This window comes from Athene noctua, chromosome Z (assembly GCF_965140245.1).
Source record: "Athene noctua chromosome Z, bAthNoc1.hap1.1, whole genome shotgun sequence".
NCBI lineage: Eukaryota > Metazoa > Chordata > Aves > Strigiformes > Strigidae > Athene > Athene noctua.
In genome coordinates this window covers 86,539,245-86,566,693 of record NC_134077.1, presented here as the reverse complement: position 1 = coordinate 86,566,693, position 27,449 = coordinate 86,539,245, and the positions used below count along the sequence as shown (strand labels likewise).

Genomic DNA, 27,449 nt, shown 5'->3' with positions numbered 1-27,449 from the left:
ACTAATCAGAACTCCCACGTACACAAATAATCAGTTTTCCAGCTCAAATGAATAAAGGAACACTGCAAAAACATGGTCACAATGGCAATTACAGCTGTTTTGTCCGTCAGAGGGAATGTACCTTATTTCCTCCTATTACTATGCAGAAAGTTTTATAGGCAAAAGAAGGAGAAAGAGGTTTGAAATTGAAGTAGGTTTAAAATAATTCAAAATGAGTAGTAATTCTACTTTGGTCAAGGTTTCTCTACAAACCTCAAAAAGAAAAGATTATCAAGACATCAGCACTGAGGCATATATAATAAGCTGGAAACAGAATATAGGCAAACTGAAAATAACTGCAATGGACAGGCTTTGGAACAGACAGCTCTGAACACAATGGAAAAGAAACAAATCTTGGAAAAAATTTAAAGGGGGCAGGGAGCATCCTGCCCTGCAGGCAGCAAAAAAAAAAAGGAGGGGGCTGAAGCTGCTCCAGAACAAGTATGGTGGGAAACAAGGTAACTTCAGTAATGGGGAAAAAAACAAACCTAAAACACACTGTGTGGGAAGAGAACTAAAAAAAGCCCCCAAAATTTATTTTTTTCTATTTAAAAGCTCAGAAGCCATGTTCTTCAAACCTTTTATTTTCTAGAAAGCTGATAGATCTTACCAGCCTGCTATTTGATGGAACACAAACAGAACCACAGCTGAAGAAGCAGCTGTCTGGGTAAAACCAGGAAAATAATTTATTGGGAACTGCTGTAAAAGGCAGAAGAAAATATGGATCCTTTCCCGTTCAAAGTCATACTTTGGATACAAAGGTAACTTCAGGTTTAAGCCCAAGAGTGGTACAAGAAAAGTAGACAGATGAGGTTAAAATGGAAAGAAAACAAAACAAATTTTGTCCAGAGACTGATAAGAATTATTTTTTTTTTTTAAAATGAAAGTACTACACCTTTCTTTTCTCTTTCTCACTGGAAGCAACAAAAAAACTGAAAAGGAATTCCATACAATCAGTCTTAAAATTCCATGGAACTTGGCATTTTATGGAGCGGACTAATACTGACAACTTCTCTTTCCTCTTGCTTTTTGGTAAGCACAGTCATTGCATAACACAATGGGTGTGCTAGAGCAGAGCTAGGAAAGCCACCAGATACACAGGACTGGATTACTGTGCATTTCATTACTAAATAAAAATGCAGGTTCTCATTGTAAAAACATTCATGGAAAGCCAGTACCAGGATATCCGAAACATACACACACAGCAGTATGGTGAGCACAAAAATACACTTATTTCTCTTGTGACAAAGTTTGGCAAGAGTAATGAAAACCACACAAAGTAATCATTGCTGCAATATATATGCATCTTTTACAGAAAAATACTTACATATATCTGGATCTTTACTTTTCTTTGTTTTGTTACTAAGACTTATCTCAAATCTATTAATATCAGATGAAAGATCACTAGGAGAAAAGACAGAAAGCCTCAATTAATACTATACTTGGCTGACATTTAAGCTTATTCTAAACTCATTTCAGTCGTGAGTTCTCATTATCAGCCAAAGACACTTGTATTAACAACGACACGTAGGTGCTTCTGCCCATGCAGAATTTGGCTGAAAGGTTCCTGCTGCATAAACATACATACAGTATTTTTAGAAAGCATATGCAAAACAGTACACTGTGTTAAGAATCTCAAATGCAATGCAACTTACGAGTGAAATTCAGTAATTCAAGAAGATTAAGACTTACTCAAAGACAAACTCTTCTGACCACACAGGGTTCTGCCCTTCCCTGATGTGTGTTTTTGCTACCTGGACACTGTTCAGGTAGATGTTACAATACGGATTAGTAAAATGCTTTACTGGTAGCGTATGGGCTTCTTCTACATGCAAAATAAGACTGCTGACCTAAAAAAAATAAATACACAAAATTTACTTTTCGTTGCTAAAAGAGAAATACAAAGCACATGAATTAATTGTTTTATCCTCTGTGCGGAGCCTTAATGTTAATATATGAATACTGAATACAAACTAAAATTTCCTCATGAGAAGAGCATGGAACAACATTTTAAGAGGCACAAGTAGTAAGAGTAATTCAAATAATTACTGAAAATTAATCTCCAGCCCATGTTTTTAAGACATATAGTCTTCTTCTTTTAAAATTACCTTTGAGGCATTGGGATTTGCAAATACAAACTTTTCTATGCACAGAAAGTTTTACTGAAATCAAAGACTAGCACCTTGAATAAGAGCCATGGACGATTCCAAACAAAATGGCTTATCTGGTGCTTTCCTAACAGATTCCATACAATTCCCTTGTGCAACATATTACATTCTATTCCTTTATGTAGATGAGAATTTTCTTCGCTTTTTGAAGAATTATTTCAGATTTTCAGTCTTTTTGCTTTGTTTTTGCAGCTTGAAGCCCCCAATTTCACCTGCCACTTCATATGTGAATTCACCTAACTTAGTTTACTTATTCAGAAGTATCCAAACACGTTTAATGTTAACTACAGAATAGTTGTGTGTCCTGAAAAACACCCTATTTTATTCCCTTCTCGACTGTCTGCTAGAACAACTGCAAAGTTTCTAACATTCAAAAATATCAGGGATTCTCCAAGCATTAGAAACTTACCCATTTATGACTATCTGTCCTCTATCTCTGAGGAAATTCTGGCAAACACAGCACTTTCAAGAGGCCAAGAGATATTAAGCCACAAGCATGGTTCAGCATGCATTTGTTAGTGAAAATGAATAATATTAAATGCATATTTCATTCACATGTCACATGTCTGTCAAATTTTTAAAGATTCCTGTATGCGGTAAATTTTAAAAGTTGAGATGATACAAATGATGACTTCTTCACACTTTTACTCAAATGTAGGCAAAAAATAATACCTAGCAAAGCACCTGCAGATTGCCTAAAGCCATTTTTCTTTTAATGTATGGAGACATTATTAACAAAGTATAAGTCATTCTGGCTGGTTTCACAAGTACTGTGTAACTCCAAAAAAAGAAGGTAAGGATATGCACGATTTATTACTGTTGAAAGGAAAATTCTGAGATTTATCAGTATCATTTTGCAATGAAAAAACAAAACATTCCTTCACATGCACCGCCAACCCCATAATATCAGCTTCACCTGACGTAGACGTTTATTTGATGTTCCTGGACTGGTTTTTCTTAAACTGCAAAACATCTGCAGAGCTTTCATCCAGTCCTAAGAGAGAAGGATGCAGAATAGTGTAATAAAACAGACACAGCTTCCTGCAGTGGAACAGGCACATCTAAAAAGAGTATCTGAAGTTATCCCTTTAGTTTGGCAAAAAAGTTTTTTGTAATTCCAAAGTATGCAAGTTTGAGTATTAAAACAAAATTCTTATCTTTACTGAGCAAAACCTAATAAAGAATTTGTAAATCTGAACAGTTTTCTTTTAGAAACACCAAGCATTACTAATGAATATATGGTGTGAACTTTACCAATTTTCCAGTCTAGTAATATTACATGAAATTACAAATAGCATATAAAATGAAGGAAAACTTGTTTGCTTCTGAGAAAATTACAGTTAGCAAGCCAAACTGTCCTGATTTTTCTTTCCAGTACTTCTGTATGCAGCTGTAATATTGTGTACAATTCAAACAAAAACAGGAAAACACAGAGCATATACACATCATTCCCCATTTTGTCTGCTCACAAATGCATACAGGAGAGTCACTGCAGCATGAGAAAGTTGTTAGCAGAGGAGCTTTGCAAGGGGCCTTTGGAAGGTGAAAGATGTGTTATAACCTCATTCCCAACCACTGAGTTTTGTATAGATCTTGCAAAGCACAAAAATTAAGTTTTGACCAACAGCCTTCTTAAGTCGGTATCTCAAAGATCCACCATCTAATTGAAAAATGTCATAAAAAATCTCTTAATACAAATGAGTATGCCTCTATACTCTCTCATAGCAGGAAAACCTTTCCCCTTAAATGCTGCAGCTCACAGCAGTAAGAATGAACAATGTGCCACAGTAAGCACAGTGACACTAGTATGTAAGGCTACATTTTCCATTTGCTTTTGTTTTGTACAAGCCATATATTCCATAGGATGGCATGCTTTGATATTTATTTATCACATTATAAGAGAGCCCTAATATACAAATAAAGCTACTCTGATATGAAATGCTACAGAGTAAGAAAGCTGAACTTTCTCAAAAGAGAAATATCTATAAACTTTACAGGGCCAAAGCCATGTTAAAAAAAAAAGCCCAACTCAATTCTGTATAAGTGCAGTGAACAGTCTGTTAAGCAGATCAAAACCAAAAGCAGATTATACCAAATGTTCAGGGAACAAGACAGGATATTCTGTCTTCTACACATTCTTAATTCTTTTAATTTCCAGAACACAAAAGACATTGCAGATGTGACAAAAATGAATGTACAGAGTAATGAATGTGGAAATCAATGTATATATTCTCAATTAGTATACAGCACGCTGCTTCTCAAAGACAGTGCATTAGGAGTTGTGTGACAAATGCACTACATTATTCTGATGTCATCTCAGCAACTTTAACAAATTAGTATTAACACAAAAATTTGTGCTTTCCTTTATATACAGCACAAGAAGAATACTGAATTTATACAGCCTTTGTGCTCGGGTGAATAGCAGTCTATTACAAGTGCTCTAAACAGCTTTAATTCCATTTAAATAGAATAAAATACAAAGCTTAACTTCTGATGTAACACAGATTTCAGAGCTGTAAACTTAATAAATAAGGACACTGCCTTCTCTTAGATATGTTCTCCTGCTGGTGAGTAAATTTCAGAAAATTTGGCTCCTATCCTACAATTCTTAATCAGCAAACATAACCACTAGAGAGCTAGTAACTAAAGGACACCCACTAAAACCAGAAAACCTTACTTTTTGTGCAAGATCGGGGCCCAAGACTATGAACTACCAACAATTTACGGACAGGACAGGTAACTGCAAATGGCAGCTGTTCAATGCAATTTGGTCACTGGGCACACACAAACACTAGCATTTTAGTTCATATCAGGAATATGCCTTTGAAGGAAAACTCTCACTTACCATGTTCTGTTTTATGACATGAAAAGTCCTAGACAGTAAATTGTTCTTCCGAATTGAACTACGTAAAAAAAAAAAGTTCTACAAGAACATACAATGGAAAATAATGGAAGTTTAGACTATGGGACCCAACTGGAACTTCTCCAAAAAGTAAAACCCTCAAGTGCAGTTAATGTAGGTGCTGGATGCTCAGCACCAACCATTCCCCTTTCAGATCTGCTACTACTCCATTATAACACCTGCTAATATTGACACAGCCTCTAACTATTTGCTATACACTTGCCTCCTGTTTCAAAAGAGCACTATTGTTAAACACCACAGGACAAAAAAAATATTATTTCTTAAATTGTATTTACGAACAAAAGTTCTCACCTGTGCTTGTTCTGGAGTTTCGCCTGCAAAGTAAAAGATGTAATGCTCTTCACTAAAGTGCTGAACTACTATCTGAAAACAGTTTGGCCTTAAAAATAAACAAAACAAAAAATGTAAGTTTTATTAATCTTTGTAATATTAACGGACACCTTTGCTTGTTGATTTGTGTCAAAACAAAGTTTACACTGAACTAATACATTTCTGCTGTTTGTCTGTGAGAAGTATTGAACATTGAACACTGCATCAATTTTATTTTGTCTACATGTAGTATCATCACACACGGAAAGAGGAAGAACTCCAGCTAGAGAATTTCTTAGGTCCTTCAAAACTGGATTTTGTATTGAATGTATTATGTCATTTTAATAAAACCACACTTCAGCACAGCTAGTTTGTTTCTGAATATTGAGAAACTTTTAGAATGGTCTGTGCTGAACAGGCATATATGCTGACTTAAGGCAAAAAAAGCCATCCGCTAATGGAAAGGACTTGTCAACGAGGACTATTCCTAAAGACTTTAAAGGCAGCAGAGGTTCAGCATTAGTTCCTAATCAATTAACAATACATTAAGGATTTGTTTTCTTATGAGTTCAGGAAAACAATATGAACACAAGGAATCCCCTAACTTGAACGTGTCCCACTGCTCTTGCAACCAATATAATACATACTGTATCGCATGTTAATCAGTGAATGTACATGACAAACCTCTACAAGCTTAAATGCAATTATAGTGTCTTTGCCATTTTGTGTACCTCCATTCTTTGTCAAAAAGTAAAAGATACTTTGTTTTGCCCAATTACAAGCTATCTAAAGTGCACACTTTATTCATGACCTTCCACACTGTGCTCAAAGAAATTTTAACTCTCCCGAAATGTTTACAATATACACCACAGCTTCCTGCATAATTGCCAACTTACACAAGGAACACGTCAATAATTTTTTTATTACTGTTCTGGTACTCCTTATCTACATTTATGCCCGTCAACCCAATTAGTCTAATGGATTTTTTCAAATAAACCCCCCAACAGATCAAACAAAAGCACCAGTCCTGGCAGCTTAAGAAATGCCACTAATTTTAAGCATTTGTCTTGAAGTTTTTTCACAAAAAAACCTCTAGGTATTGTCTATATATCAGCTTTTACTAAATATTAAGATCCATGGAATAAACAGAAGTTTTATCTAACACTTGTAGTATTAAGTGTATTTATTTCTTCTCTATGACATAATACAGGACTGTGGAGGGGTTTTTTTTGTAACAACAAATGAAAAAGTATGTAAACTCTTTCATGTTAATTACTAACGATACTCAAAAGACTTTTGATTCCAGCTTCTTTGCTGATAATCACATCCCTTGCAGTTGGCATATTTTGAATATCAAAATATTACAGTAAATAAAATTTGATGCAAAACCTGAGTAATTATGAAAAAACAATTTCTAAAGATATTCACTTATATGAACCAGTTTACTACTAAGGTGGTCTACTCTAACAAAAGCACTTGTTCTTCAACAGAAAAGCACTTACAGACTGTCTGTAAGTTAGCTTTCAAATACCTATCCAAAAAATGTAGATCTTCTCGAATTGACTTAATTATTTTTTCAATTTTTGGTTCAAAAGTATTAAAACCCTTGGTTCATAATCTCTAGTGTCTGTAAAATGAAATGTAGAACATCAATACACTCAATATTCAAGAACGACAATGCAAAAAAGCTCAAATCACCACACTGTAACTTCAGTACTAAATTCTGAAATTTCTAACAAAGTACTTAGTATACAGCTGCTAGCATGTTACTACGAGTTGGCATGGCTCAACAAGTTACTACTCACCAGTTACACCTGCCTGCATGTGCCCTTGCAATCCACACCAATAACACAAGCCAGGGCTACTGTTCACTAGCCCCTGTGAACACATTGCCCATGTCTTGCACATGCCTCAAACCAGCAGCCAACTCTCATGCTGCACGTACGAGAATTAAAAGCGGTGTCCTACCTGCCAAACAAACTGTCATGTACTCCGTAGACGGAACACACACTAAGGTCTATGAGTCCTTTGGGTTTTGTGGCTCTTTTTTCACTTTCAAAATAAATAAGCTGGGCATCATTTCCCTCTAATATAAAGTACAAGTTTTTCCATCTTTTTCCTTTACCTGTAGAAGAGTCAAGCAAAAAGTTACGATACTGTTTAAAATAAAATGTAAATTATGTAAATGAAAAACACAAAAGAGGGCAGTAAAGTTTTTGTCAAATTGCAAACAGAAGAATGATGTGCAGGCAATCACACCTACATTATTCTATCAGTATACATAATTTTATGCAATATTTGGCTAAAACTAGACCCTCTTCAGAGATTCAGGCAGAGATGCAAAAGTTCTCTTCAACATTTTAACTAATTTCAACAAGATTAGGCAAGTGCATATGAGCTGCCAAGGCACTGAGTTCCTGTCATTGTTAAGACTGTATCTACACAGTTTGCAAATAATGATGCTGTGGATCACATTTGTTACAATTAAGAAACAGACTCTTGACATGAGAAAATTACTCTTAAACTGACCGATGTTTAACAGATTACATTAACAGTATCTTAAAATAGTATGGCTGAATAACAGAAATGGGAATACCTTATATGCAAACTTAGAACCACGTCCCAAACACAACCATATCTAAGGATGTGGCTGGAACACATTCTCTGAACTACAATGGATTGGGAACTTTCTGCAACTAATTAATGCATAATCACAGTACCACTTAGAAAACAGTTTCAGCCTTAGTTTTTTACTTTGATCATCATAAATCCACAATGGGCCTCAATAAATGAGTACCAGCACTGTTTTGAAAAGACAAATCTGACATCCACTTACGACACTCTGTCTCCTAAATGGAAGAGTGATTTTACTGAATTTGTTCCATATGCAGCTGTGTGCATCTCTACACCTATTCAGTACTCCAGCTCGCACATTTAAATTATCTCATTACATCTTTTAGCTAAAGGTTTTAAATTAATTCTTGATTCCTCACTCGATGACATCCCTCTACACGTTCTCTCCGAAGAACCAGCCTTCTCAATAAAAGAGATGCTTTCCTTGTTCTGTTTGGAGGGTCTACAGTTTGGGTGGTTTATTTTTTTAAATCTCTCATATTTGGCTACATGTAAAATCATACCTTCTTTCTCACTTTTGGTCGCTATCCAGATTATTATCTGTAATTTATCCCTTAAGTCCCGGTCTTCATCATTTGCAGAAATTGTCTGATTATTATATATTATTGATATTTTATATTATTGATATTATTATATTCATATTATATATTATTGATAAGTTTTTCTGCTTCAGCTAACGTTGATTTAAAAAAAACAGAAATACAACACTTTGTAATGGACTAGCTTCCTCAGACCTTCAGAGACTTGCTAAATGGCAATTCTTCAAGGTTATATCGAGTCAAGCAGTCATCAACATTTTATGTTATATTGACTGTGTCAGTGTTTGAACCCTAAGGAAAGTCACTATGTATCTTGTACAGCAGAAAATACATTTTAACATTTAAAACATACAACCTAACATGGAATAACAAAATTAAACGAGCTGTGCTCTCCAACCAATGTGCAGGTTTATACCATTCTAGCTCTAAACTACTCTTGTCAGCTAGAATTTAATGAATTCCATATCAAATACAAACACTTTTTATGAGCATACACTTCATTTAATGAGTCTGAATGGTAACTGACAAGGATGCCTAGTTTTTGCACTGCACTCTTGATTTTTTTCAGAACAACTGCCAATTAACACTTTCACACTGCATGTAATTATATGTATCATGTTACTCTATTCATGTACTACTTAAGGAAAGAGATCTTTGATACTCTTCACACACTTTCTAGAACCTTTCGCCCACTTCAATTTTGTCCTTTCCAGTACCACTTTTACATTAAATTCACTAAGTATCCATGATACGATATCTGTATCTCCAGCTTGCAGAAGAGAAGGCTGATGGGTGACCTCATCACAATCCACACCTTCCTCAAGGCGGGCAGCAGAGGAGCAGGTGCTGATCTCCTCTCTCTGGTGACCAGCGATAGGACACGAGGAAATGGAATGAAGCTGTGTCAGGAGAAGTTCAGGTTGCACATCAGGAAAAGGTTCTTCATTGAGGGGGTGGTTGGTCACCGGAACAGGCTCCTCTGGGAGGTGGCCACAGCACCAAGCCTGGCAGAGTTCAAGGAGCATCTAGACCACACTCCTAGCCATCTCGTTTAGTTTTAGGTAGACTTGATGATCCTTATGGGTCCCTTTCAACTTGAGATATTCTATGATCCACATCTGCATTTCTTTTAGAAAAAAAATTTATAGAAGTAAACATAACTCACTTTTTTTCAGAAGATAACCTTTCTTGACAATATTTTTATAAAAAGCGTCCTTTGTTTTCCGGCGAATTGTATTGTAGATTTCTTTTCCATCCACTGTATCATTAAGCACTTGTTCTTGGTGCTGGTAAATATGTAAGAAAAACATATTTTAAGCTGAGAAATCACCATTAAAAAGTGAAGCTGCAAACCAGGATCATCTTACTGAATACTACCAACTCACTATTACTGTTCTCTTATGCATTTTAATAAAGCAACATAATTTTTCATACAATACCTTTGATAGAAATGTAATGTAACTATTTCCATATTTCCAGAATTATGACAGAAAAGTTTTCAATACAGACCAACAACATTGTATCTTTTCATATTAAATGAAAAGCAGCATCTTTCACTGATATTTCTGTTAAATTTATACAAGTCTTTACAGATTTATCTAGCTTCTCTCTTCTACCAAAGCTTTTGAGACTGAATAATCATGAATAAACTCTGAAGCAGCAAGAATGGTGCAGATCACAATTAAAACCGACTCACTCAAACTTGCACAGTTCCTCATTAACCTCACTAGAACTCACATGTCCTAACTGAGTAGACCTCAAGACAATAAAAAAAAGCAGAAACAGGAAACAGAAAAATGATAAATTCACACAGAAAATTGTAGGGCCTGGAATTGCAAGTAACAAAAGGTGAATGGCCAAAAGCCAAGCCAAGTTTGGCCTTACCCAAGTAAGCTGATCAGCAAAAGTTCTTTAGCCGAAAAAACCATGAAAAGCAGGATTGCCAAGCAACAAGAACAGCACTGAGATGACAAGCAACATATGAACTGGCTCATGCTAAATATTCTATCTTTCTTCCTGTCCATGTATCTACAAGAATTATGATTTTGAACAACATGACAAAAGCAAGATGAAAACCACTTCGGGAATACTAACAAGAATTAGAGGACCTACAGTGGAAGCAACATCCAGATGTTTATGAGCTCAGGATAATCTCCATAACAAACTAGGCAGGGAAGAGCACAGAAAACAACATATCTAGTGACAAATACTTTTAAGTAAATTTCATATTAGAAACAGGAAGTCAATGTGACCCTAAATGGATGCAAAACTTTAGAATTTTTTTCCCCTCAAAACCACAGAGCATGGTAGTATACAGAAGGGAGGTAACACAAAGCTGAACATAAAACTGCACCATTGACCACAACAAAATTTTTTAAGCAAAGTCACAAATATATCTGAATAGGTTAAAAGAATCGGAAGTAGTTGCACATGGAAAATCGGTCAATGCAGAGAGGGTTATTAATGCAGGAATTTTAAGGGCATATGCAAAAAGCTAAAATTAAGAAAATTACTGCCATGATTCAAGAGGAATAATGGAGCATGAGGAAAGTAATTAGTGAAGCCTTTCAAGGAGCAGGCTCAGGATTCATATTTTCTTTTTGTCCCAATTACATTATCAAGCACCAGTTAACAGCAGCAAACAACCGAGAAGCAGTAATGACACAACACAATTAGCAGTACAGGAAAGATAAGAATAACAAGGTGTAAGTCTGCTAGTACAGTACGGAAGTTACACTTGTTGATACTTACCCGCAGAAGACAGAAAATGAGAAACCTAAACAGCTGAGTTGTTCACAGGAGTGAGCTGTGCTGTAACATGGCTGTGACAACATACTGGGTCTGGCAGGGATGGAGTTAACCTGTGTCACAGCAGCCCCTATGGTACTGCGTTTTGGTTTTGTGACTAAAACAGTGTTGGTAACACACCAGTGATTTTAGCTTTTACTGATCGATGCGTGCATAAGACCTCCGTTTCCCACTCTGCCCCTGTCCTCAGCCTTGGGTGGGCAAAATGCTGGGAGCAGAGAAGAGCCGGGACAGCTGACGCCCGCTGATGGAAGGGATATTCCCCGCCATATAACATCATGGTCAGCAATAAAACTGTGTGCTTGTGTCTGTGTTGTCTTCCTGGGTGACCACTGCTCAAAGAATGGCTGGGCATCCGTCTGCTTGTGGGCAGTGGTGAGTGATTGCCCTTGCATCACCACCCCTTCCTTTGCTTTTTAAACTGTATTTATCTCAACCCAGGAGGGTTTTATTTTGCCTTTGTCCAATTCTGCAGGAGAGGGGATTGAGCAAAGGTGTGGGTCCTTATCTGCTTGTCAGTGTCAACTCACTGTAGAAAATGACACCTACTCTAGGATATTTCTGTAAAGTATTATCCAGAGAAAAAGGGAATTACTCATGATGTGGAACTCTAAACCATTCTGGTCCACCACATTCAAGAAAGGTGAGCTCACACTGAAACTGCTGGCAGCAGGGCAACCGTGAGAACATTACAAAGGTTCACAATCCGCTTTGGTACGCTTAGCTTAGTGAGCTGAGCAAGAGAAAATACAAGAAATGTTCTTGTATTAATACGAGAAATCTCACAAAGGGATATGAATTGACCATAACTCTATTTAGGGAGGAAATTAAAGGCAAATTTCTAACTGTTGAAAGTTTGGAAGCAGAGAGGAAACAAAATATACACGTACACCTTTTAACTAGCTATAAGCTTATGAAAACCTAGATGATGTGGTGTGTGTATTACTGGTGGTCTCTTAGGATGAACATCTGCTAGGGGGCAAGACCTGCAATCCCAGCCCTACAATCAACCCCAAAGCTTTTCTGTGCACACAGGTTTCCTCTGGCAGAAGAAAATCCCCAGACACAGAAGACAGGAGGGCAACCTGGTTCCTCCTAACATGGGACTAAGGCACAGCATGGTTGTGCCACAGGCCAGAACTAAGGGCACACAGCAGAGGATGAACACCTCAGAGGACAGACAGAGCTTACCACATTTTCTGTTGACTACAAGCCAACCTTTGGTAAGTGAATGTGTTTGAGGATAAAACAAAAGGAACACACAAGCTGAAAACATGAAAAATGGAGACGATGCTGTGTAACTACCGTTGGTATCCCTAGTGTAATTCAGTTCATAAACTGATTTATGATTAGGTCTGTGTCTTCAACAACAAACTTTCAGAGATTAAATCTTACCTGCATTGGAACAGGATCTTTAAGGTAATATCCTTCAACAATCTGTTCTTTCCTATAGTGCTCAATGATGTCAGCAATACTGTTCCAATAAGAAAAAGAACATTCAGGTGTTAGACATGTTAGATTTTCCTCTGAGAATTTGCTTTTCCACACAACCACAGAAAACTGTCTCACAAAGTTGTAACAAATTCAAGTGTTAAACATCATAATCTCATTTGTAGCAACGACAATTTACTAATACACTGAAGTCAAGAAAGTTCACAAAACTGTATTCAGAATGTATTCATTCTAAATCTACAAAATATTGTAATTAATTGCTTAAAATGTCAAATGATGACATTGCTTTTTCCACATTCAAGTAGCACATGTGCATTACCAGCTCTCCAATCAGGCTGAAAGTTGTGATTTTGTTAGCAATGATTTTAAAAGTCCTAGAGTAACCAGGGAAGGGGAATGGGAGATACCACAAGTGCAATTTCCTTCTAGGAGGACAGGAATAGGAAACAGAAAAAGGCTTGTATCAGAGCTTATACAGGTTATACTTGGATATCACTGAGCTATCCTGTTAAATTAAATACTCAATCTGCACTCCTCTACAGGTGAGCATTCATGCTAATCACCAGATTCAAACTGCAGTTGTGTTTAGAAGGCTCAAGAGAGAAGTAGCAGCAGACAAAGCCTGAAATTCAAGGCATCTGAGTTTCTCTAACTTATTTTTGCAGTTACTGAAATTCACACTGTAACAAAGAACAGCAACATGAACATCAATAGAAATGAATCATTTGTATGCAAAACATCAACCTAAAAAAAGAACTAAATAATTAAGTAGAAAACAAAAATATACTGAGTGTGTCTTCTCACTTCATGCATACTTAGCTCCATGTGCAAAGATAATCAAGAAGGCACCCAGCAGTGAAATCTTTGACCTGTTACCATTGGATACAGTTGTGTCCAACACAGGAACATTATCTGTTACTGTAAAAATAATCTTAGAAACTTTTAAATTAAGTTACAGCAAGACATCTCACTTTTCTCTCTCATTCTAAAGCTGTGAATGAGTGCACACTTGATACAATAATCTTCCCACACGTTTTTGTTTTTCAGGTATGGAGAATGACAAAAGCTTCTCTTTCTGTATTACTGAAAGCAAGTTATTTCAAGTTTTGCTAAGATGCAATCTGAATATGCCATTTTCTGCATAAAAATTTAAGCTTTGCTACACTACAGGAAATAAGGACTCAGTCATACATGGTGAATAGCTACTGCCAGCTTCCTGTAATAAGTAAAAGAGCATTTTCCTCATAATTTTCCTCACTCATCAAATCAAAAATACCTTCACTCTCAACTCCTCTCCTTCCTTGGTTAAAGATCTCAGCAGGAGTTCCTCAATATAAGGACCAGGTGCCTAATTTCTTCCAATTTCATAAAACATGATGAAGAAAAAATTCTGTTGTATTTGCAAACTGCTTTGTAGGTAGAGTACCATATAGACTAGGACTTTACGCCTTGATGGAGAGACTAATGGCTTGACTTTGTAGTCCTCTCCTCCCACAAGCAAACTCAATTTAGATGGTCACACTTCTACATTGCCTTAGCATTACAACAGCTGAACTGAACACTGCAGACACAGATACCAGGTATCTTTAGCTGAGTACACTACAGAACGCATAATTGCAAGTGACTGGAGTTATCTAATGTGTCTAACATCAAGCATGAAATCAGACTGACCACAAAACTTAATTAGGAGACAGGAAAATGAATCATAGACTTCTTCAATGTATGAGAGCAACAAAAATCCTACTTACACAAAATGCACCAAGGAGCATATAAATAAGCATGGATTTAAAACAAAAAAGTTAAACTTCGTTAGATATACAGAAATAAAGAGAAGTCTCAATATTACGATAGTTACTTTAGTAATTTTAAAATGGGTAAGGCTTGTTAGGTTCCCCAGGTCTCAGCTACCTGGATGATTTTAACAGTACATCATGAGCAGTATAATTTTTTTAATACTTAAAGAGTGAATCGAGACTTATTCCAACAGCTGATATTTCAAATAATGAAGAATCCAGAAAGCAGAACTAAGCAACACCATTCTATACACTTAAATTATAAAGGTGAAGAACTAATGTTAAACCCATATTGTCAGCCCATCATAATACAGATTAATCTACCAGATGAAATAAAATTGTCTTCCAATTGTCTACTAAATTTTCAAATTATGCTGTCTCAAATTCAAGATAACTCAAAAGCTTGTTCACTCTATATACTATTGGGCCAATGTTTCTTATCTTCCCCTTTGGCACTGAATCACCAAAGAAGAACCCCTAATTTTACAGGGTTTTTTGAATGCTGTTATGCAGGCTGAATTTTGGAAAGAAGGCAGAGAGAAGAAAAGGACAGAAATGGCCTGGTATGCTATTCGTAGCACATGTTCTAAAAACAGAATCGAAAATAAACGCTACCTTACATAAAAACAATGTGAAACATATATGGAAGTTATTCGCAGAACAGTTGAGCACTTCTGGAGACCACGTAGACGAAGCCCTCAGCTCAAAGCAGGGTCAATAGCAGCAGGTTGCTCTGGCTCTTGTGCAGTCACATCCTGTGTGTGTCTCAGGATGGAGACTCTGTACCTTTCTGGGTAACTTGTGTCATTGTTTGATCACCCTCACAGTAAAAGCCATATGCCAATAACTGCAAATCTTCAGACTGTGATCTCATGACACAGTTACTAAAATCATGACTGCACAAGGTCTGCCTAGGATGGAGTTAATTTTCTTCACAGCAGCCCATGCAGTGCTGTGTTTCAGACACACAACTGAAATGCTGTGTTGATAGCACACTTTTGACTACTCCTGAGCTATACTTGCAGTGTTGGGGCTTTCCTTTCGTTCCCCATGCTGATCCCCTGCACCCATACCATGGGTAGGACAAGGTGGTCAAGGAGCTCAGAGAGGACACAGCAGGTTAGTTAGACAAAGGGATATTCCCTACCATATGACATCATAATCAGCAATAAAAACCTCAAGAAAAGGAGGAGGAAGAGGGAAATGTTAAGTCTGTGGAGGGGTGACCCCAGCCAGCAGCTGCTTGCTCATCCCCTGCCCTCAGGACAGGTGGAGAAAACAGGTAAAGCAAATTCAACAAAAGTAATCACTTGCCACCTCTCACAAGCAGACTGATGCACAGGCAGTCTGAGAAACACCCCCCTCGGATGACAAAACATCCCCTCCTGTTTCTATTCCTATGCATATCTCTTTCGCCAATTTGGTTCTCTGGAAAACAGAGGCAAGCATGGCTCACAGCAAGAGGCAAAACACTGGTGTGTTATCAACACTGTTTTAGCCACAAATCTGAATCATGGTACCACACTGGCTGCTGAGAAGAAAGTTAACGTCACCCCAGCCAGACTTGGTACAACCACAACGAAATGGCTTTACCAAATTTTCCATGGAAGTGTAGAAAGATGATTGAGTAATTTGTTATCCATGGAACAAAAAGAAAGATCAAAGAAGTGCTTTACTAAAGTCCATGGGAAAACACTCCTTCGTTACATAGTCTAAGTAATTCCCCCTGTATGATTCTGTATAGGCGCTATATATTCAGACCTTCACATGGACAGCTGAAAGACTACAGGTAGGCTGTTCTGCAGAGCTGATACAAGAGAATGAAATAATGAAAGTACACCTCTGTATGACAGACTGCTAACACAGTCTGTTGGTCATACTCACCAATAGAAATTTTAAGCAATTTACATACAGAATGGTGGGAGCACACACAAAAGGAACAGCTTGGTGGAAAAATAAGTCTTCCTACACAACACAGAATATGAGATTCCTGAGATGTACCCAGGATCTCTTTCCCCATGATCACCCAGAATAACTTCTGGAATACAAGCAGACATACTGTTGCTTATGTAGGTTATCGTGATTCGAGTCCCATGTCTGGATATACAAAATATCCAAGAAATAAACTTCTTTCAAATTTGTGTTTCCTTACTACTCTTCTGCTTCTTTTTTACGGAAAATAGTGGTCTACAACTGATTTAGAATATAACTGTAATCAATACGCTGCAGACAAATAACAGATTGCTTTTATCTTCTAACCCAATAACAATCATAAAAACTGTTAAGAGAATATTAAAAATACTCTACTAGGAATGAGAATTTTGTAAAGATCTAGTCTAATACTAGTATCAGATTTCAAAGAAGATACCTTGAGAGCATTTATGGAAACAGCTTAATACAAGAAAAAGCTTATAGTTAATGGAAACTGTCAAACAGATGCATTTAAAAAATGCACTTCTTAAATCTGAAGTTTTCACCTTGAAGGCAAACACTATGTTTTTAGATAAGCCACAAAGAACTCTGTACCAAGAAATGCTTACAGTTTCATTATCTTGTATAAAATCATGCTTAGTATATCTCTGTTCTGCATTCAACACTGTTTGTTGCTTTTTAACCACTTCTGATTATTTCCACACAACAAAACCACTTTAGTCTTCACATACTAACAGATTTCTTTCTAACAGTGTCCCCATTAAATGAACTAATGCAAGAATTTAAAAGCCCACAAAGTTATTCCCTCCTTATGTATTGACTTCTGCAGTAGATCTGTCTTGGTGGATGGAGCTAATCTTCCTCCTTAGTAGCTAGAATAGTGCTGCGTTTTGGGTTCGTTTGATAGAAATATTGATAGTACACTGATGGTTTTAGTTGTTTCTGAAAAAGCAGGGACTTTTCAAATGTCCTGCTAGTGTGCAGGTATACAAGAAGCTGGGAGGGACCACAGCCAGAGCACTGGACCCAAACTTGCCAGTGGCATCTTCCATATCATGTACCGTCATGCTCAGTATAAAGATGAAAACTGGCTGGGAAGCTGTCTCTCTTCTAGGATCGCAGTTTAAGGATTTTTCCCTCCTCTGGGATCACTAACCAGGAATGGGCTGGGCATTGGCTGAGAGGTGGTGAGCAATCGTGTGGTGCATCAGTTGTGTGTACATTCTATTATTACTATTATTATAATCATTATTATGCTAATTTTATTTCCGTTCGATTACTAAAGTGTTTTTATTCTCAGCCTACAAGTCTCCTTACCTTTACCCCTCCAATTCTTTCCCCCATCACCTGGGGCAGGGGGACAGTGAGCAAGCAGCTGAGTCGTATTTGACTGCCAGCTTTGTTTAAACCACCACAGTCTTACATCACAGAATGTGGGCAGGTAGCATCTTTATTTTGAGGCCTTATTATCTTGCATTGCATACTTCATTATGTGTTTGAACTTCTGGGAAGTTTACCAACCGAAGTCAGACTGAAAGTGAACCTAGAAGTATAGTAGTAATTCTCCAAAACACGCAACAAAAATGAAGCCCTTTAAAGCTATGCAGATTCTCTTTCACACAGCGGAAGATCTCTGCAAACTAGGTACCAAAATATATTTAAAAAAAAAACCTAAAAGAATTTTGTTATAACTTAGTGCTACTTAACTTTACAATCTTTTCTGTTAAAATTATAGAATCTTCTTCAGAAAAATGTAATTTGTATACATGCCTCAAGTGAATCCAGCACTACATTCTAAAGTAATCTAAAGTAATCACTTAATGTAGTAACTTTCTGAAGGTGTATGTGTTGGTTTAGGCCCTGCCGGGACCAGAGACCATGTTGCCGTTGTCCCTCCCCCACCCTCGGACACAAGTAGGGCACAAACCCCGGGTTAAAATAAGAAGTTTAATACAACAGTGTGATAAACAATCTGAACAACAACAGTATTGATAATAACAGCAACAAACAGTAATAACAGTAAACTAGACAAAAGATATACAGAGAAATACTGCAAGGATACAGACAGCTGGGCACATGCTTTCTGCTACCAAAGCCACACAGAAAAGCTTCCCGCGCTGGACCTGATGTCAGCATGGTATGAAGAACCCAGCTGGAGATCCCTTCCCCCTCTCCGCTGGGGAAAACTTACCCCTATCCTAGCTGAACCAGGACAGTATACGATTTAAAGCTGCAAACCCATCTGAGACTAAAAAAAGAGTTTCACTCATTTGGTAACTAGTTAGACATCACCTAGTGTGGGGGCTCCTATCCTATCATCCTTCTCATAAATCATGTTAACTAGAGAATGGGCAAAAGAGCATCTACCTTCATGACCGGCTGACACTGCAGCTCGCTTGGTTTTCAATAAGGCAGTCTGGAGACCAGACTGATTAGTGTAGAAGGTATTCAAGTGGCCTGGGCTGGGATATGCACAGATTCATAAGGGTCCAACTGTTTAGCCTCACACCATCGTCCATTTGAAGTCATATGAAAAAGTCCACTGAAGTTCTTAGTTAGGAGACCCTGACATTTTCTCGGACACACCAACTGCTGCATCTCTACCCACTCAGAAGCCAAGCTGGAAGTGAGAGAAATGCTCTATTGGCATGAAGAATGCTCTGGTTCTAGGCGAGTAATTCAGGAAAAGTGCCAATTTTGTAAGGCATGCAATAGCCTCCATTAAAAAGAGGGAGGCGAGTTTGCACTACTAAGAAGTCTTGCATCTGTGACAACTCTAAAATCAAGATTATTAAGGATGGAGCTCTACTGATAGCTTCTCTCACAAAAGGGAAAACATATCTCTTGGTATTTGTTATTCTTTCTGTACAAATTACTGATTTTTTTTCACCAGTGGCAAAACAAATGCATACCAAGTTTTCTCACTCTAAATGAAGTGATCTGTACTTCTGACCCAAGTATCATGCACATATTACAATGCAATTTAATTACTCTTTCCAACAATTAAGGTATTTTTTTCCCCATTCTTGTAAATACGCATTCCTATTATTTGAAAACCCTATTGAATGTCTCTGCTAACATCTTTATTTTCCCTTTTCAAATATTCAAGAATATAGATAGTAGCTTCCAATGCAACACAGCATTCTCTTTAATTACAGATCCACATATGACCCATACAATCCACCATTTATAGTATGAAGAAACTGGTTTGCAGAAGAACAATACTTTGAAAGAAGCAAGCTAAGCTTAGGCATCTGCAAGCTTTAAGAACTTGCTCAGTTACAAGTAACTAAGCAAATCAGGGAAATTGGTTAGTATACTATTAAGAAAACTACAGTCTTTAATTATAGCAGTAAATAATTACCAGGAGCAAGTTAAACAAATCCTTTACACAAGTGTAAGATACATACAATTCCTTCTACCATAAAAGAACTTACCTATTGTAGTATCTGCCTCCCATCATAAACTGATTGTTTGACGTTGGACATATTTTAAAACGCTGAATATTTTCACTGGTCCGAAAATAAAGTGAATAATCACCAGGTGTATTATCTGAAGGCCTCACAAGAAAACTGCACACCTGACCAACTGAAAAGATATTGTAGTAGTGTTACTTTTCTTAGTGTTATATACTGAGCCCTTATCAAATCTACTTCCATGTAAATTAGCAAGAATTGCACACTTGAAATAGAAAATCTACAAAGTAAGTTCCAATGGTGATCTCAAACTACATGAATTAGGATTAAACTACCAAACCTAATGCATAATGGTTTAGCTGTAGCTGGCAACCTAGTCACATCTTTGCCACCTCTTTACAAGAGCATACAAAAAAGTCTGACAACATGTTTTCAAAAACCAACAATTTCTGTTCTAATAGTTAAAGCATGCTATTTACCAAAATGTGTCAGAAATCTTGATGTTTTCATTTAAAAAAAATTTATAGCCCTCTATGAAAGGGCTAAAAAAGCTTGCAGTATGTTTTCTTTCAGGTATATAAAAGCGTATTCCTCACAGTTATTTTGATGAAGATATCAGTAAGTGAAATCTTTTATGACACATTAATTAAAAAAATTATTTCAATCGAAAATTAAATTAACTGTACTCGAGAATATAATACTCATAGCCACAACAGTTTTCTTTCAATGTAGCATTCTACCAAAGTAACAACCACAGGGGCTGGTCAGACTAACAGTCGTCTGTGTTCACACATAAAAGGAAGTTCTGCCACAGTTTAATACGAATAGGATCACTTTGTGCCATTTCACTACCACTGTATTTCAATCAGAAATACAAGTACCTGTCATCAGCAAATTGTAAGCCTCTTGTTTGGAGATCTTCCCATGGAACCATCTTAACAAAGATGAAGAGAAAAATTAGAAAGCAAGACTATCAGCTCTCTTTTTTGGCTGTGGTGACATCCAAGGCTCTGGCACCTATGAATTGATCTTTATTTAAAAAGACCTAATACATATAGATGAGATAATCAATGTTTATGCTACTTAATGATTCTGTTCTACCAACAGCATGAAAAAACAAACATTTACAGGTATATAAATTAATTTCAATAAAAACGCCCAACACTTGGAGTTGACCCTCAAATCCAACTGTGTTCAGAGATGAAAATGAATTATGTAAATGGTAGATAGTCCCAAGCTCAAACAAGGAGGTTAAACACTGTACAGAAAAATTCAAACTGAACTGTGCCAGAAGCTGCGGAAACAAAACCTAGCTTCACTAGACTACTTAAGACAAACTGCTTTGCTCTCACACCTTGTAACTTCCCAGAGTCATGCGTCAGAGCAGTGTCCTAAAAAAGTTCCTCAGCCTCTGTCCAGCCCGATACTTATGACTACATAGAACAGCCTGACATGCTACAACTTAATAGCTTATTCTGTCCTTTATAAGAATGCTAAAAATGTGGCCTTTTTATGTATAAGAACTCTAGTTCTAACTGTCTTTCTATACTACCTTCAGAAGATAACTTCTGGTTACTGGAGTGTTTGAAGGAATCACTGGTCCCCTGAGGAGTCCTCTAAGTGGCACCAATAACTGGACAGACAGTATCACAGCTCCAAGCATCTGCTACAAACTGCTTTGCAAATAAACAAACATAAAAATCCTACACTTGAAGGCATCCCTACTGCTAAATTGACTAGTAGAACATTAACAGACAGTAAACAAACTACAAATACACCAGTGATTTCCCTTCTCCTATTAAGATAACAATAAATGCCTCCTTCAGCTGCCGGTCTCTTGGAGACCGCTAAGTGGGCAACAGAGAAAAAGCAACAGGTGCAAATACGGCAAGCAAATGGAAGGCAGACAAAATAATCAAGCCACTAAAATTTTTTTTTAACTTTCTTTTGCCACTCATCCTTACTACTGAAAATAATCTAACAACAGCTTAACATGTTGATTCTAAATTGTACTCAATCTCTAAAAAATGTTAATTATTTAAGCAAATGGAACAAGTTTTAGTCCTCTGGCTTTTTCTTTAAAGCTTAAGTGTTATTACATGAAGCTAACAAGAGAAAAGCTGTAATTATAACATTATCATTTTTCTAACGGTACTTTGCTCTCTCTCCAGTATTTAGAGCTGTGCAGAGCTGAAAAAACATTACCTCTAAGGGAAACACTGTGTTCAAGAAATACTTCATTGTGCATATTTTGGCTGAAAGTGATCATAAAGGGACTCATCCAAGATTTTAACACTGCAAAACCCATTAGCAATAGGCATACCTATTACAGGCCTCTCATGATAATTATCCATGCATCTTCAGCAGCTAGTATAGAAAAAAAGCCTTGAGATGAAAAATTTGGTTCACCTTCCCAAAAGTTGGGAAATGTCATAGCTGAAGTTTAAAACCAGTTATGATTGCTTTTAATAACAAAACAGAAATCCTTACATTTTGCCTTCATGTGGATCTTCTTCTCTTCCCTAATGAGAAAATTAACATATTAAGTGCATGACAACAATACAGCTCAGTTTAAAAAAAAAATTAAACTTCATAGGTTAAGACCTTCTGTAGAAAAAAACATTAAGAAGTCTGAGATACTTTTGAACTAAAGGGCTTAGTGCAGTTATATGAAAAGAAGTTTTCCTCTTCATTGACTAAGTGGAAATTCAGCCAAAATATGTTATCTCATAGGATTACTTCTGTCATGTTTCAAGTCCTTCTTTAGAGATTTTTAAAAATCTCACTTTTCCTAACATTAACTTAAACAATGATATACCAGCCTGCAGTTTGATAGCCTAGTACTGCCACTTCAATTTAGGCATTCACATCCTGACACAGATCTGTGAGAAGAATCTGCAGGTAACACTGCTATTAGCAAAACACGTGTACTGTGCAGGAAAATATTTGATAATATTTGACTCCAAATCAATGCTGAGTTTGTTGAAAATAAATAAATAAATAATGTGCACACGCACCCCCACCACACACCCCCTTTTTTTTTTCCCCCTTCTGAAGTATATTAAAACTGAATTATCTGCAGGTCACCTGGTTAGCTTCCTGAGCCCACAGAAGCCCTTCTAGGTATAGTTAATTCATCAATACATCTTTAACCTACACTTCATCCTTAAAAGAAAAAGATCTACCACAATGCAAAATTACATTTTGTACAGTTTGTGAAAGTTTCATGGCAAATATAAAAAAGAAATGCAATTAAATGAGTAGCAGATTCTTCACCAAAACAGTCAAGTTTAGGAAACGGACCAGTAAATTTACAGTACCATTCATTTGTACTTCTCTTCAGACAATACATGAATAAGCACTTTTCTGAAACTGCATCAGGCTTAAAGGTTTGTTATATTATTTTAAAACAAGTCGATCCAATTACTAGGTTTAGAAAAGTACGTAACCAGAAAACAGGCAATGAAATGTCTGTAGTTTTGATTTATTTCAGTATGATTTTACGAAAGAAAATCTCATCCAAGAAGTCTGAATATAAAAATTACTTACCACTTCTTCCACCAGATCGTCTACAATAAGACCTTGTTCATCTGTCCGTAGGTTTGTAACCCACATCCAGCCATCTTCCAATTCATTATGGACAATAAACATGTCTCCTTTAAGGAAACTGAAGAGAGTTACAGCAAGATTTCAATCAGAGATATAATCATAATATGAAGTCCAATGAACACAATGAATTCTTGAGTATAATTTCCACAAAATATTTGTGAAAAATGCATCAATCAGTACCCCAAACACATCACGTCTGTTTTTCCTGACAGTGAAGTGGCAACTATACATGAGTATTTATACTTTTGATTTACATTTAGTATCTTAATACATACTTCAGTTCTGTCAACTTTAAAGTGTGCTGAGGATGTATAAACCAAAAATAACACGACAATATTAAAATATAGTAATATTGTTCTTCTATCAAGAGGGATCAAATACTAAACACAAGTAAAATAACCAGAGATACCCTTAATAATCTATAAGAAAATAATACTCCTTTCATCAAAAATGAATCTTATCTAATAAAAGCCTATGGAATACCTACTCTTTATGTTCTCACATATAAAGCCAAGTGCTACAATGAGAGTACAGAACCAGAGAAGCCATGCAATTAGCTACAAGAAAAGCATAAGTAAGAAGCATTAACATGTCTAAAGGGAGTTCCATTTCTGGAAGGTTAGTGTAAGTTACTCCTTGTGTTATGCCACACTCAGGTCATATGAAAACCTTTCACTGTAGAACAGCAAGACTTCTCAGTCAAGTCTGATGATGTATCAGGCTACAGGAAATAGCAATAAAGTACTGAAGCTCATTAACTATTATTTAAGGCCAAAATTACATAGCAAATTTCTATAGTGTTTCTCTCATTTGAAATAGGCTAACAGAAAAGGCATTAACTTGGGCACAAAGCAAACAGAAAGAATTATAGAACAAAAAGCAACAAATCACTATTGAAAACAATAAATTCGCCTGCTAATGAACATAAATCCTAAGAATGGGTGACAGACAGAAAAAGCGCCCTCCATCAACTCTATGACAAAGAACTATACATTGTTACTGCACAGAACACAGGCTAAAATTAACCCTGTAATACTTCAAGCTTTTTAAACATTAACTACGATGTTAAAATTTTAAGCCCATTCTCTGACATGCATGAAGCCTTCAACAGTGTATTAATTTGAACTAGAACAAACTGAGAACTGTGGTCCCAGCTCTGCCATGAACTATTTTAGCTATGTGGATCTGAAAACCCAAACATACAACTCTGCATTTTAGCTGTATCTTAAAAGAGGGTGAAAAGCTATAATTTTCTACAATCTTTGTTATGATAGCAAAGTAATAAAATGCTTTTTCCTCTTAAGTTGGTAGGTGCAAAAGGCACTTAATGGACTCAATCTATCTTTTTATTCTTAGACATAATATGAAGCCTTACTTGAAATATGCAGTTAGAGAGTTCCTTCCCTGTCTTACCTGCTTGGAAAAAACATAACCTCAAAGACAAGTATCCTCACAGAATTCTTTAAAGAGGTCAGATAGGACTGGACTGTGAGCCTTCGGATAAATTTCCATCCCAATGAGGATATAAATCTCTCATATGCCTTTCTCTATATCTTAGGCTACTACTCCCCAAAAGCCTTGTTTGAGTTTCCAATTCAATGAGTGTGTTAAATCAACTTATGAAAACCCATACTGTCTCACTAGAGATTAGAAATCACTACAAATCTCTTTAAAACTGCGTACTCTTCCATCTGAAAAAAAGTAATTCTGACATGTCAAAAGAGCACTATCAATTCCAAGTAACCAGCACATGCTTTTCTACTGGATATGGGACTGTTGGCTTTGCTTCCTTTCCACACAGCATCTAATGAAAATGCAAGAAGGGTGGGGAGTACAGACAATCCCTAAGAAATTATTGAGATACCAGTGGTAGAAAGGAAGTGAGTAACAGTTAACAGAGACGTATGAGAATATGAGAGATAGGCCTGTAATTCAGTAATTTATGAACTAAAAATTGTGGAAGATTACACATTTAACAGTATCGTTTGTTCAATACAGACTCTTTACAAAAGGAGGAAGGGAAGGAAGAATCATTCTTGATAAGGAGGGAGGGAAGGGAGAATCATTCTTGATCCATTTTATGAATAGAGAAGAGAACTTACAAAAAATAGTCACCAAGTTTCCAAGCACAGGTAAGAAAATGAATATCATAACATCAGAGGCAAAGCTTTTTCAACATTCTCCTTTTTTCTTATTTCAAAGAAAGCATTATGTACTCTGTTCTTCCATTTATGAGCAATCAATGCACTCTCTTTATAGCAGTCAGAATTGTTCTGGTTTGTATCTGCTATTAGTTCTGTGGCAGTTCAGGAAAAAAAGCCTAACTCATTCGTTTCACATACTTGCAGGGGGCATTTCTGCACAGAATTATTTCATACACAAATTTATCCTCCTGAAGAAAAATGCAGGGCTCCACAAAACTTACTTCGAAACTGTAAGATTACTAATTTTACATCTATAAACCTAATGTAAATTCCCTTACTATTAATACAAACAAATGTACTGAGAATAAGGAGCCTTATTCCTATTTCCAACAAAAAAAACAGAGAGGCATCATCCTTTAACCTAACTGTGCAACTGGACAGTATTTGCATATCAACACATACTTAAATCATTAGCATTTATAAATACTCTTGAGAATTCACAACTGGTACTATTATTAAAACATACCTTATTTCATCAGTTTCTGGCACTTTGGTGTAAGGCAGAATTGCCCGAACTCTCCTTCTGTCCTCTACAGGCTACAATTTAAGAAAAGATAGCAAAGATAGTACTTTTGGCTCTTTCTTATGTGGAATCCTTCTCCCCAGTGCCACGCTATCCTGAGGCAGAGGACTGGTAACAGTCACTTATGTGCCCCCCGACAGTTTCAAGTTTTCAAAGCTCAAAACCACTGAGAGCTAGAGAAGTGTAATCCATAGTTCGCTACAAGAACTCTCATTCTGTTTTGTCTTCTAGCATGACAGATAATGTGTGGTTACTATCTTCAAAATACATCACCAGTAAGGTAATTCCCACAAAAGTATAATTTAAAATTTTCTTCCACTTAAGATATTTTTTGGATATTTTCAGAAGTTTAACATTCAGTAACATCTTTATTTAAGCTTTGGGTTGGGAGGGGTGGGGTAGGCATTATGTACTGTTTTGTTTCATTTTAGTTACTTATATTAAGGATGGGCATGTGAAAGAAACCCATTTTCAGAAACCTTGGTTATTTCCAGTATGTATATTTTGAAACTGTTGTTAGATACACTAAATAGCACAAAACAGCAGTGCTCTTTACCAGACAAGAATTAAACACTTCCTTGTTTATCTCTGCCTACTTACAATGCTATAACCACATCTGGAGACAACTGCAAGACCTGACCTCTAGCTTTCTCATTATACATTTTCATTAAGTACCTTTTTTTTAAATCATTACTTTGTATTAATAAATCATTTTTATATTCCCTATACTTCAATATACGCTCAGCCTGTGTAGAACTACAGGAAACTTTCTACAATGGTTTTTCCAATGAAAACCATGAATGGCAATTAAGTTACTAACATTTAAGTAAATGACACTTAAAAATTTCACTACTTGCCTCTGGAGGTGCTACTGGAAATAAAAGCTTTTCCCCTTTCAGCAAACAGGACACATGACTGTAATAACCAATTAGGTCTGAGAGCGAAGCAAAACGACGTCCACCAATGTAATAGTCTCCACACATGGCAATAATCCTGTTAATAAAAAGAAGATTGACTTAGGAAAATTTTTTGCTACCTTTTTTAAGGAAAAGGAAATGAGGATAATGTTCGGTTCTTAAAGCAGTGTTTACATTCAGCAA

General features: G+C 36.4%; 1 protein-coding gene across 2 annotated transcripts in view; it reads right to left on the bottom strand.

Moving 5' to 3' along the window:
• RASA1 (RAS p21 protein activator 1) overlaps positions 1-27,449 on the bottom strand; it is a 69,282-nt gene that overhangs the window by 21,800 nt on the left and 20,033 nt on the right. For both annotated transcript variants that reach the window (XM_074932391.1, XM_074932392.1), the window contains exons 3-15: positions 27,207-27,342; positions 26,293-26,363; positions 23,563-23,680; positions 22,504-22,535; positions 20,895-20,947; positions 20,035-20,185; positions 12,816-12,894; positions 9,778-9,898; positions 7,408-7,564; positions 5,422-5,509; positions 3,124-3,201; positions 1,732-1,889; positions 1,367-1,443 (exon numbers count right to left, since the gene is read on the bottom strand). In XM_074932391.1, the coding sequence (XP_074788492.1) occupies positions 1,367-1,443; positions 1,732-1,889; positions 3,124-3,201; positions 5,422-5,509; positions 7,408-7,564; positions 9,778-9,898; positions 12,816-12,894; positions 20,035-20,185; positions 20,895-20,947; positions 22,504-22,535; positions 23,563-23,680; positions 26,293-26,363; positions 27,207-27,342 (1,319 nt within the window). The remainder of the gene's footprint in view (positions 1-1,366; positions 1,444-1,731; positions 1,890-3,123; positions 3,202-5,421; positions 5,510-7,407; positions 7,565-9,777; positions 9,899-12,815; positions 12,895-20,034; positions 20,186-20,894; positions 20,948-22,503; positions 22,536-23,562; positions 23,681-26,292; positions 26,364-27,206; positions 27,343-27,449) is intronic.